Raw genomic sequence first — 13,465 nt, forward strand, 5'->3', positions numbered from 1 at the left:
AAAGACAAGTTTGTTTTGGGAAGGAGGACATTGTGTCTTGGGGGAAGCAGCAAAGGCTTCATGTACAGGGAGAGCCCTGGAAGAAACTTGGGAGTCCCTAGTGGGAAATGGAAGGCTGTTTGGCCAGACCCTGGTGTGGGTGGTGTGGAGCCTGCTGGGTCACAGGGAGCTTCAGAAGAGAAGCAAAAAGATCAGTTTTGATCCTGGAGATGAAGTTTGTTATCTAGAGCAGGGACGTGTTCCAATTTGTGCTTGGAGAGTCTTATGTTAATGCTGTTTCCTGGTTGACTTTCCCTCGCTCTTCCCTGCAACAACTATACTAACTCTTTCCTCCCATTTCCCGACCAAGGACTTTGCCTCTCACTTGACCATAGGAAGTGAGGGAGCCACCTGGCCTGTCTCCTGAGAACCGGCAGTTTCTAGCCAAGACCAGCCCTGTGCTAATGGCCCTGATACTGTCCTTTCCAGGAGCTTGTTCTTCGGGTCTTTGTCCAATGGCTCCTCCTATCTGTATATCTGTCTCAGCTTCCTAAGACTTTAAAAAAAGAAACCAAGCTTTGCTCCTGTTCTCCTCAAAAAAGGTTTCTGCTAGGAGAATGGGAGCAAAGCTTGTTTTTTTTTTCCACTTTGGAACTTGTCTTTCATATGCTCTTGCAACTCTTTCATATTTCCCATTTCTGGTGTCTTGTTATATTTCTTCATTTTCACTGTAACCTATTTCCCTAAATAAATCTACCTTTTGCCAAAGAAAATGGCCTTTTGAATTTTTCACATGACCGAAACCCAACTTTTGGTAGCAAACCCCACATCATAGATCACATCATGATCACAGATTGGTGATTGGTGATTAGCTTAAATCATCAGAATTTTATTTGATCTCACATTTGTTTCTCAATTTCTCACTAACATATGTCCTTCCTTTCCCAATGACCCATTCCTTGAGAAAATGATTTAAAAAGAGGAAAAAATCAATTCAGGTTCACAGTGTCTGACAGTCCCAAATATTTCTTTAAGAACCTTCTTCTCCTTACTGTATTGGAGGAAGGAGAGAGATTCCTTTTCTCCTCTCTTTTCTAGGGCCAGTGTTGCCCATAATAATTGCAGAGTATTCAGTTGCTTGTGGTGGTGTTTTTTCCCAATTGTATTGTGTTGGAACTCCATGTTTTTTGTAGCATTGCTAAATAGTTGATTTTGTTGTAAATGTAATTTGGGGTCCTCTCTTTCTTTTCTCAGCTAGAAAAAGTTCTACAGCAAGGGGACATTGGAGAGTGTGCAGAGCCATATATGATTTTCAAAGAAGCAGATGCTACTAAGGTGATAATTCCCTTTCTCTCCTCATTTTGGTCTCAGGAAATAGTGCTAGTTGTAAATTTTAACAGTCTTAAAATTCCTTTAAAAGTTTTTGTCTTTTTATTTTTCTTTTCTTTTCTTTTTTCTTTCTTTTTTTTTTTTTTTCTGAGGCAGTTGAGGTTAAGTGACTTGCCCAGTGTCACATAGCCAGGTAGTGTTAGGTGTATGAGGCTAGATTTGAACTCAGGTCCTCTGACTTCAGAGCTGGTGCTCTATCCTCTGTGCCACCTTGCTGCCCCTAAAATTCCTTTTTTTTTTTTAAAGTAGAAATTCAGACTGGCTTCATAATAAATACTTAATAAATTAAGTATTAATAGCTCAATAAATACTTAAGCTATAGGGTCATAGATCTTGGATTGGTAGGAACTACAGAAATCATCAAATTCTGACCCTGGTCTTGAACCCCATCTGCAATAACCATGACTGGTGGTCCCTCAGTCTGGGACTATATGCCCTCTTTGTTTGACAGGGAAGCCAGTATTTTCTGAGACATCCTCTTCTCCTCCATTTGGTTCTCTCAGCTTAGGTCCTAAATATAGTTATCCCTTCCACATCATGACTTTCTCCATCATGATTTTGATATATCGTGGATTGGCAGAAGAAATTAAATGAGAATTTGGGGGAGTTTTGTGGAAGTTTCAGGTAATATACAATGGCAAGAAGATAACACAGAAAAATTTGGCAACTCAGGGATACATAAAAAATATCCTAAATAGGCAAAATTTCTTTTTTAAAATGAAAATAAGTTTTAAAAAATTAAAATAAATTAAACTCTGAATTATTTGGAACTGTAATAAGTATCTAACTTCTGAAATTACTTATATACTTGCACAGCTATGAGATTAAATTTTGACATAGCTGACTGTAAATTGGATGTGTCCAAAATCCTTTTGTCCTTAGCCTTTAGCGAAAGGAAAAATGTTTCCCATTTTGGAAGCTTTGTCAAATCAAAAAAAAAAAAAAATCTCCTACATATACTAGATTATATAAACTCCGTGAGGACAAGGGATTGAACTTGATTCATCTTTGCTTCCTTCCTTTTGCCTCAAGTGCTCACGGGCTAAGTGCTTAGTAAAGGTTTATTGAATCAATGAATGAATGAATACCTTTAAGGCTGAACATTTTATTGGCAGGGAGAAGAAAAATAACTACCTAATCCATAGTATTTGTACACACTTATTTATGTCTGTGGTTGCTGAATGTGTGAGTCCCCTGTCGTGGGTCGATCCCCTGTCGTGGGTCGATCTCTGGGTGCTATTGGTGCAAATGTGGCAGTGAATTCTTTGGCATATTTTTTCAGAACAAGGAGAAGCTGGAGAAGCTGAGGAGCCAGGCCGAGCAGTTTTGTCAGAGACTGGGGAAGTACCGCATGCCGTTTGCCTGGACGGCCATCCACCTGATGAACATCGTCAGCAGCGCCGGGAGTTTAGAGAGAGATTCCTCCGACGTAGAGATCAGTACTGGAGGTAGGAAGCGGGCCCTGCGTCTGCCCGGGCCAAGTGCAGCTCTTACTGCTGACGTTCTCTCCTTGCCTTTCTAGTCCTTGGAATCTAAGTCAGACATGATGAAGTGTAATTCAGTAGTAGACAGTAGAACCTTGGGCAGCTTGGAAGCAAGTCATGTGCCCTTATCTCAGAGCACACAGGTAAGACTGAGGGTGCCTTCTGAGTGGACACTTGCAAACTGCACATCTCTTTAGCTAATTCTGAGTGTCTTTCAAACCAGTAACTTCGTCTTCCTGCGTAGGAGAGATATAGAAATCTTGCATGATAAAGACTTGTGACAGTTAATAATTTAGCTTTGAGATTGTGAAGCTACAGGTCTCTCTTCCCTTGAGATAAGAGTAATACTGCCATTTAGATATGTTGTGAAGTGCTCTAAATACAGTGTCTCCTTTGGTCCTTACCGGAACCCTGCGAGGTAGCCCTGCACATGTCCAGTTTATAGATGAGGAAATTGGCTTGCTTGTGCTCACAATCTCGGTAAGGGTCGGAGAGACTGTTCACAGCGAAGCGTTCTCCTTCCTGAGCCCACTTCTCTCCCATGTGTGACCTTGCCTCGTGGTAGTTCCTGCGCAGGAGAGTCGTTTCTTTAGCATAACTGCTTATTCCATGGTTTCTCACGACTTTGGATGATTCTGAATTTAGAGCTGATGGCTTAAAACTGGCTTTAATTCACTGTACATTTTATTTTTTCCCTTGTTAGAACGCAAAGGATCATGGTCTGAGAGAAGAAATTCCAGTGTGGTTGGCAGACGATCCCTAGAAAGAACCACCAGCGGGGATGAAGCTTGTAGCCTTACCACCTTTCGACCGGCAACCCTCACAGTGACAAACTTTTTTAAGCAGGTATTTTTGGTCTAGCAAGTCTGAGGGACACTGCGTGTGCCTGTCCCCTCCTTGAATTGTGGCTTCATAAAGGCTAAACCGACTATAAGACTGACTGAGTGCATCCAAAAGATTGAGAGTCAGAGGAGAAAAGCAGGAATATGGATGACTGAGTCACATTGCAGTTATTGGTATTAGAATTAATTGATGATATTATATTTTTGTAAATATTTATCCATTTACTTAGATTATCACATTTATTGGCATGTAATTGGGCAGAATAGCTCCTAACAATTGTTTTAATTTCTTGTTCATTGGTGGTGAATTCATCCTTTTCATTTTTGACACTAGTAATTTGGTTTTCTTCTTTTTTTAATTAAATTAACCAATTGTTTTATCTATTTGATTGTTTTTTTCTTAAAACCATCTCCTAGTTTTCTTTATAAGGTCAGTGGTTTTCTTATTTTTTCTTTGATTTTTCAGAATTTCTAATTTGATGTTTCATTGTGGACTTTTAATTTGTTCTTTTTCTGGTTTTCTTAGTTGCATGCCCAATTCATTGATCTGCTTTTTCTTATTTTGTTGATGTAAGCATTTAGAGATATGAAGTTTCCCCTAAGTACTGCTTTGATGGTATCTATAAATTTTGGTTCGTTGTCTTATTGTTGTCATTCTCTTTAAGGAAATTATTGATTCTTTCTATGATTTGTTCTTTGACCCATTCATTCTTTAGGATTAATTTTGTTTTCGGTTAACTTTAACCTATCTTTCTATGCCCCTTTCTGAAAATGAGGCATCTAATATTTCTGCCTTTCTGCATTTGATTGTGAGGTTTTTATACCTTAATACATGATAAATCTTGATGAAGATGTCATGTGCTGCTGAGAAAAATGGTATATTCCTTTTATCTCCATTCATTTTTCTCCAGAGGTCTCTTACATCTCTTTTCTAAAATTCTATTTATTGCCTTAATTTTTTCTTGTTTATTTTATTTATTAGAATTATCTAATTCTGAAAGGGGAAAGTTGAGGTCCTCCCACTACTTTAGTTTTATTGTCTGTTTCCTATTTAATGCATTTAACTTCTCCTTTAAAAACTTGGATGCTATACTATTTGGTATACATATGTTTTGTGTTTTTTGGTAATAGCTTTTTATTTTTCCAAATACATGCAAAGATAGTTTTCAACATTTACCCCCACAAAATAAATTTGTGGGTCCACAAAACAAATTTTCCTCCCTTTCTTTCTCCCCTCTCCTCTATACAGCAAGCAACCCATTTTAGGCTAAACATATGCAATTCTTTCAAACATAATTCCATATTCATCATGCTGTGGAAGAAAAATCAGATCCAAAGGGGGAAAAAAAGCAAGCAAACAACAACAAAAGTTGAAAATACTATGCTTTGATCCACATTCAGTCTCCGTAGTTCATCTCTCTTGATGTGAATGGCAATGGCTCTTTGCATCACAAGTCTATTGGAATTTGCACATATATTTTATACTGATATAATTTCATTGTCTATGGTATCTTTTAGCTAGATGCACTTTATTCCTTATCTCTTTTAATTAGATCTATTTTTGCTTTTGTTTTGTCTGAGATCATAATTGCTATCCTGCTCTTTTTACTTCAGCTGAAGCAGAGTAGATTTTACTTGAATCCTTTATCTTTCCTCTGTGTGTCTCTCTGTTTCAAATATTCTTCTTGTAAATAACATATTATGGGATTTTGCTTTTTAATATCTGCTTCCATTTTATAGGTGAGCCCATCCCATTCATATTCAGTTATGAGTAGGAACTGTGGATTCCTTCCATTCCATTTTTGCCATTTATAATTCTCTGTCATTCTCCTTCTTTCCTGGCTGCCCCCACCAATATTTTGCTTCTGACCATTCAGTTAAATCCGATCTATTTTAACACTTAATTTCCCATTTTCTTCTTGCAGTCCATATTCCTACCAAACTGGACAACGAGCTCTAACCGAAGCTTGGTAGTCCATCTCCTACCTTTGCCTGTTTGTATCAGTGATTTCTCATGGCCTGGGATGAGTGCTGTCCCCATGTCTTGAGGATTTTTGTATTTCTTCCAGAGTCAGCCCTGATGGCACTTCCCTTGACAAGCCTTTTCCAACACCCTCTAGTTCCCTCTTCACATCATCTGCTACTCATCTGCACACGTCATGTACCTGCTTTCTTGGAGAGTAACCCCTTGAAGTCAGGGACAGTGTAATTTTTGATTTTAGATAACTCAGTGCTTACTATCACAGTGCCTTCACATGTCATAGAAACTTAATCAGTTTTTAACGTTGAGTTTAGTGGCTTTGAATCGGCTGCCTCAGTATATTTACACCATTTACCCATGAAAGCAAATGAAAAAACCCTTACCAGGATCAAGGCAAGGCTGAAGATGAAAAGAAGCCTCCAAAGGCAACTTGACATTGACTTCCTTAGACAGGCTGTTGTTGCTGGCAGGTGGAGCTGGGTAAGAAAGGTGTTTCTGCCATTTATGATCCCAAGCTCTTACAGAAGTTTCACTGAAGACAGTGAAGATGCTGTAAGAATCTAGGGACCGTCTTGGCCAGGAGAGGGGAAAGGGAACGCGATTTAATCAGCACCTGCTCTCTGCCCAGCCCTGAGCTAAGCCCTTTACTAATATCATCGAGACCCTGTTGAGGAAACTAAGGCAGAACAACTCGCCAAGGGAAACCTCGTTTGCACTCAGGCCCAGTATCTCTGAGATACCTTATGCCTCCGGGAACCAGCCGAGAGTCATGGGAAATCTTGCTGCAGGGCACAGATGTCTCCGCACGGCCCAAAAGAAGGTGGTACAAGATGACGAACAGTCTCTTATCCAGGGACAGTGCAAACAACTGTGGACCTAAGAAGGAGTTTGGCAAGAAAGCTCGGTGTGACCGTGTCAAGAATATTTATTTGTGTCACTGGGAAGATAAGAAAATAGAAATGGGAAAGATTTGCCATCAATTATTTATTTTATTTAAAGTGCCTGAGGATAATGGAGCTGTTGGATTTGGCCCCTCATCCTCCATCTGAGCCTTGGGAGGAAGTGGAAGCGACACTGAGGAGATGAGGTCGGCATGATCAGCTCAGCCAGGGCAGAAGAACCGTCTGGGGAAGTGACCCCGCCGTGGCGTTGCTGGGAAGACTCCCCTTGGGGGCTTCCAGAGAGAACGTACCAGAGGGTGGTCTGGTTGGAAATATGCATGTAATAATGTCCAAGAGGCCCCGGGCTGTCTCTCTTACAAGAATGAGGTTGCAGAGGCAGCGAGAAGAAGGGAGAGGCTGCTGTTCGTCCCTTAAGCCTCAGGTGGCTCTCATTTGGCTCTGGGTTGAAGGAAACAGGAATTTTTAGCTTGGAAAATAAAAGACTTCAGGGGCTGTGATACATATGTTCAAGGACTGGAAAGGCTGTCTGATGTGAGAAGTAGAGTCCTTGTGGTGCTTGGTCCCAGGGAACAGAAGGAGGCTCGGGCTGGAGGTTCCAAAGAGACATATCCTCGGAAGGGTCCCAGCCTGTCAGTGTGGGGGGGCTGCCATTAGCAGGCGCGGGCTCTCCCCAGGCAGGCTCTCGGTGGGACGCTCGCTTAGGCCAGGCCGGACCTGGTTCTGGGGCTCCCTGCTCCCTTGAGTGACTGATTCTGTTAGAGCTGTGAGAAGACCTTCTTTTGGGACCCAGTGCCAGCAGAGCAGGCGAGGGAAGGGAGTTGCTGGAAGTGTGCCCGTGCGGTGTTGGGCGCAGTGGAGCCCCCCAGGCAGGGAATCGTGCAGGAGAAATGGAAGGCTCTCCATGAGTCGAGCAGTCCCAGACGGCTTGGAGTCCCTGTGCCTGGAGCGGACGCGGTTTTGTCCAGTGATTTGGTCTGAGTTTGTCTTTTGTCCCTGGGACTCTCCGGTAGTCATCCATTCACCTTCTGTTTTAACCATGGATTCTGGACAGCTTTGCCAACAGAACGGGGGCCTTTGTGGCCCCAAGTCTGGGTGCGATGACCAGGATAGGTTCCGAAGGATGCTTCATGGAGGAGCTCTTCCCCTCTTCCACCTTCCCTTGCCTAGCCCTTGTCCTCCACCCCGGAGTGTCTCCCAGGGGTGTGTCTTTGCAGCCTGTCCTCAGCCCTAGAATACTCTCCCCCTCACATCCTCCTCGTAGTCTCACGTCCTTCTGAACTTGGTCCAGATCTGTTCTCCTTCGTGCCCTATGGCTACTGACTTCTCCCAACAAATTACTCTGGGTTGTGTGTATGGATGATGAAGGTCTCCTTCTGGAGGACAGGGCCTGTTTGATTTTTGTCCCTGTTTCCCTGATGCTGAGCCCGGTACTTAGTGTGTAGTTGGTGCTTACTAAATGTCTGTGGATGGATTGTCCAACAGGAGATGGTATAGGAGTCTGTCAGTGGAAGGAATATCTGCCCTCATAAAATTAAAAGTCTTCAAAGAATATCAGACGTCACAAATAAACAGAAAAGGAAATAAATGGAGTTAATTCATAATCATACTTTTGTTGACTTAGGAAACATTTCACTGACAGTTATAGAACATAGGAAATCAGAATTTTTTTTCCCCTTATGTTTATATTCCCTATAAAACATGTGATTTCTGTTTTCAAAACAGGAAGGAGATCGCTTAAGTGATGAGGATCTCTATAAGTTTCTTGCTGATATGAGAAGGCCATCTTCTGTCTTACGGCGATTAAGACCCATTACAGGTATGTGTTGGTTTTAGAAGAACAGGATTATAAGCATTTTTGTTTTGTTTCCTTAGACGCTAAAATGACCATTTTATTTATTCATTTTTCCTGATTTCACAGATATGCCCTATAATTCCTCGCCTTCATCTCATTAATCTTTTAAAATATATGGCTTGAACACAAGGCTGCTGGGGAACTAATTATTTATATGTTGATATAGTTTCATACAATGCCGAAAAATAGATTTTTTCCCCCACACACGGAGAAAGTAATCTTTCAATAAGTTCCTGTAGTAACTAAAGATTATGAACATGATAAATAATAATAGGATTGACTTGAGTTCTCCATTTCAGAATACAATTGTGCTTATTCCTTCCAAAGTTAATGTCAACATATCTACTTAGGAAGCACTTTTAAGAGTCTCTTGTCAGTGTGGGATTTATCGTCAAATTTTTCAAACACGGAATACCTTCCTCTATAGCTCTGAGGACTGAATAGATAGTTTATAAACTCATATCTTCATTATCTTCTTATCTTTCCCAGTTATTAATAAATTCTTTGCAGATATTTATCACTTAGTAAATGATTGTTAAATAGTTATCGAATTGTGACATGTTTGATTTTGAATTTGTTTGTGTCATGAAGCAGAATGAAAAGAATTAGACTGTTATTCATTTTATTCCTTCTAGAGGCTCTCCAGGTTTCAAGATAAGAAATAATACACATTCAGCTCACTCGTTTAACAAAAGCAAGTTTAAATATAGATTCTAAAATTTGTTTTCTTTTAGTTGTTGGAGTAATCATTTTTTAATCTGCAGCTCAACTGAAGATCGACATTTCACCTGCACCAGAGAATCCCCATTACTGCCTAACCCCTGAATTGCTGCAAGTCAAACTCTATCCTGACAGTAGAGTTAGACCTACTAGAGAAATCCTGGAATTTCCTGCCAGGGACGTGTATGTCCCGAACACTACTTACAGGTAAGAGCTTTTCATCTGATGTGCAAGGAAGGGAAATTAAAAATTAGCTACCTAAAGACCTGAATGTAGAACTTAGGTGAAGGAGGAACCAAAGATATGCAGATTCACAGTGCTATCCCCTCATCTAGCCTTCTGCCCAGAACCCTTTAGCAGTAATGAAATAAATCGCCTTCATAAAATCTTAATATTAGATGTGGACATTGAGAAGTCAGGAATTTACGAAATTTTTTAACGCGTATTGCCAAGATAATTCCAGAATGTATTTTTTAATCCATTTCAGTCTTTAAAAATGTCCTAAACCAGGAAACACTTTCAGATATTTAACCTAAAGATATTGTTTCATGTTGAAATTCATTTCCTTGTGTTCAATCTTTACCAGATGAGTCAAATGTCTTTTTATTATTCTATCTGTAATAACTCTTCATATATTGAAAGACAATATAATTGTTCTGCAAATTTTCCTTTGCCGGGTGAAATGACTGTAGTATCTTAACCTTTCTTCAAGAGCCTTTTTTTAACCATTTCGTTGTCTTTTATCTATTCTTTGAAGCCCATTATGAATTCTCCTGTCACCTCTTGGTAAAAGTTGTAGAGTTTTTGAGCTAGAAAGGACATAGAGATCCTCTCATCCACTTTCCTTTAGATGAAATTAATTGTGCCCCCCAGAGTTAAAAGTTGAGTTCAACAGATGTTTAATCAGCAGCTTAAAACAGAAACCCTACTCATCTGGAGCATACAGTCAGTCGTTGATCCCTGTTTGCAGACATTCTGCATGATTTTAGCAGGTCAATATCATATCTGTTTTGGATTAAATTATCAGTTTGTTACCCAACAGGTTGCACATATAAATGTTGGGTCAGAGGGTATAATGAACGAGGGCCAACCTCTGAGTCAAGATATCTTCAGTCTGTGACCTATCTCATGCTCCTTCGGGTTCTCAGCGCCAGGGCCAACTCTGTAAGACTAGAATATTGCCAAAGACTTGCCAGTCTGCATCGAAACAGGGAGTTTCCCCTGTTGAAATCCCATATCTAGACCAAATTAACAATGTTAAATTGTACTATCACTAACAGTACTATGTAATTTTGTAAATTATAGCCATACTTCCTTAATTCTATATTCAGGTGACACTGACCTTTGCTTTTGGTCTTAGCACTGTCAAGGTCGGTTGGAAGCCAGCTGTTGCCATCCACACATGCTCCTGCTTTTTATGTGGCGTCTTTAAAAGTAATAATTAGTTTCCCATGACACCTTGAATCTTATTTACTATTCACACTCTCAGTCTGCTTTTCAATTGAAACTCCTCAAAGATTCCATTCAGCTTTTACTTATTGGAAAAGTTTAGACATTTAAAAAATGCTCTTGAGAAACATTGACATTTTCCTTAATGTTAAGAATAGTATTAATGATTAGAACAGAATAGTAACTAAAGTTTTCAAAGGAATTGTTTCAAAACCTCAGTTACCAATGATGACAGAAGAATGCAAAGGGAAATAGGTTGGCTTTTAAATAAATAATGTCTTATGATTTATGATTTTATTTTAATTCATTTTGATTATATAAAACATGGATTATTTAGTCTACTGAAGTTCTGCTCTCTTGTTACTGATTAAAAAACAAGTAGTCATTTGATTAAGTATAATTTTTGCTAATATTAGATGTTAAAATATTTAAGTAATGTGTCTTGGAATAAAAATAACATTCAGAATTTATAAGCATATAGAGTAGAAGAATAAAAGTAAATTCTGTCCCATTGCTAGAAAATATATGTAATGTATCTTTTTTACATTGATATAGGAGTGGATGTGTTATTGATAATTAGCTTCCTTTACCTTCCCAGGTTATCGTTTCATACCATGTTACTGTGGTACTCGGAGTGCCAAAAACATCCAACAGGAATGATGACATGCTTAGAAATGATAAATGGAAAGGCAGATGAATGAGTCCATTTATCAATAACATTTCCACTCTCGTGGGACATGAGTTATATTGGTCAAAGAATCTGTGTCTGAGTGGTCCATGGGATTCTGGGTCTTGCCTTCACTGAAGGGCTGGAAAGATCCATATAGCAAAATGGTTGTAAAATTTTTTTTTTATTTTTATTTTCATTTGTTTGATATATGTGATGTGAGTATATAGCTTAAAGAACATAAATTGTAGGATCAAGAACTTTAGGTACCATTATATGTCATCCAGTACTGTATTACTAAAGGTCTACATAATTTTGTGAATAAACCGTTAAGCTTTAGGAGTAGATTTATGGAAGTTTAACATGAGACCAGGCCTTGAAAGGTCATCTAGACTATCCCACTATATTCAGTAATGATCGCCTCTAAATTGTCCTGCTAATTGCAGAATCTGACACTCATCCCAACTATTAAGTACTGACTGCAGTAGAGGAGCCAAAAAAAAATTTTTAGGTTCATTAAAAATGTTGCAGAAAGGCTCTTTCCCATGAGTGAGCAAATTTTTCCCCAGAGAATAGCAGCCCCATCTATGCTCATCAATAAGATTAAGCATATTCCTTTTAAACATTTATTGAACATGAGCCCGTGCTATAGATTTTAATAGTTTTCATCAGGGCAAATTGGTTTTAGGTTAAAATTGTGCTTTAACCATATTCCTTCTTATATTTTGTGCCTCCTTATAGAAAATTCTCTTGTAAAATGCTCATAATCTGTTAACAAACCTTACCATTGATAAATTGTGGTATGTGATGTGAAGGTTATTAAGTTTCATATTTTATGGAGATGATCGTGCTTCTACGTGAGTAATATGTTACCAGAGAGAGCTATCGAAGCAAGGAGAATACATTATTTTGTTCCAGAAAGAGATTAATTAGTTTCTAGATGAAGGGTGTCCTCGAGGAAGCGCACAAAGTTTGGCAAATGGAAGCAGTAGTAGCCTTTTTTACCCACTGCTGCATTTTTCAGAAAATAAGTCATGTTCTTACTCAAATACAAGTTCATGAGGAAGGGAGGTCAAAGGACAGGGACAAAACAATGGATTTCATTGGTGGTCATAGTTATAGGCAGCACCTGGCACGCAACAGGTGCTTAATAAGTGCTTACTGATTGTCAGGGGCAGAATCCATTCTAACTTTGTAGCATCTAAAAATGTACCGTTCAGAGCCACCACACTCTCTATTCAAGCTGAACAGAATCAACGGCATGAAGAGAAATACTCTGCTTTTATAGTGTTGCAGGGTAGAGCTTGGGAAAAGAGATTCAGGAAACGTTAAGTCACAGAAACAATTAGCGAATTCATAGATGAGTAATTCTGCAATAAAATAGCTCACTTTGTACAAAATTTTAAGGTTTTCAAAGTGCTTTAGAAAGGTTATCTCACAATTCTTTATTAAGCACCTGCTGTGTGCCAGGTACTATTCTAAGTTCTAAGGATACAGAAAGAGGCAAAGGACAGTGTCTGCTCTCAAATATGACAAGATGACATAGAAGAACACAAGATGAGTAGGGGAAGGCTTCCTTCTCTTAGCAGGTGCTTGAAGGAACCGAGGGAGTCAGGGAGGTGGAGACTTCCAGGCATGGAAGTGCCCAGAGCCTAGGAGGCCAGAGGAAAACTGGAAAGGGATCAGGAGGCTAGGTTAGGAAGGGCTTGGTTTGCCACATAGCATTTTATATTGGATTCTGGAGTCACTAGGGAGCCACTGAAGTTGACTGAGTAAGAGGTGACATGGTCATACGTGCACTTAAAAAAAATCATTTTGGTGGCTGAATGAAGGGGAGAGCCTTTAGCCTCCCTCCCAGCAGTAATTACTGCAGTAATCCAGCCATGAGAAGAGGTTCTGCATCAGGATGGGACAAGGGGCCTTATGTGAAATCTCCAAGCCTTGGTCAGTCTGGGATCTGGGGCAGGAGACGGGGGAGAGGGAAGAATCCACGAGGACGCCTCGGTCCTGAGTTTGAGGGGCTGGGAGGATGGGGTGCCTCGACAGTCACTGGAAAAGTAGGAGAGGAGAAGGGCTGGGGGGCAGATCGTGGGGTCAGTTTTTAACATGGAGTTTAAGTTGTCTGTGTGTATCTAGCTCAAGGGGTCTGAAGAGCAGGTGGAGACGGGAGATTAGTTAGTGTCTGAAGTTAGGTTGGAAT

The 13,465-nt window shown here is 39.8% G+C and overlaps 1 protein-coding gene across 11 annotated transcripts in view; it reads left to right on the forward strand.

Annotated features, from left to right (window-relative positions):
• Positions 1 to 13,465, forward strand: part of DOCK7 (dedicator of cytokinesis 7) — a 160,097-nt gene that overhangs the window by 50,939 nt on the left and 95,693 nt on the right. For all 11 annotated transcript variants that reach the window (XM_051999529.1, XM_051999531.1, XM_051999532.1 and 8 more), the window contains exons 10-14: positions 1,234 to 1,314; positions 2,651 to 2,816; positions 3,556 to 3,698; positions 8,300 to 8,393; positions 9,194 to 9,356. In XM_051999529.1, coding sequence (XP_051855489.1) covers positions 1,234 to 1,314; positions 2,651 to 2,816; positions 3,556 to 3,698; positions 8,300 to 8,393; positions 9,194 to 9,356 — 647 coding nt within the window. The remainder of the gene's footprint in view (positions 1 to 1,233; positions 1,315 to 2,650; positions 2,817 to 3,555; positions 3,699 to 8,299; positions 8,394 to 9,193; positions 9,357 to 13,465) is intronic.

Source organism: Antechinus flavipes, chromosome 4 (assembly GCF_016432865.1).
Source record: "Antechinus flavipes isolate AdamAnt ecotype Samford, QLD, Australia chromosome 4, AdamAnt_v2, whole genome shotgun sequence".
NCBI classification, from domain to species: domain Eukaryota; kingdom Metazoa; phylum Chordata; class Mammalia; order Dasyuromorphia; family Dasyuridae; genus Antechinus; species Antechinus flavipes.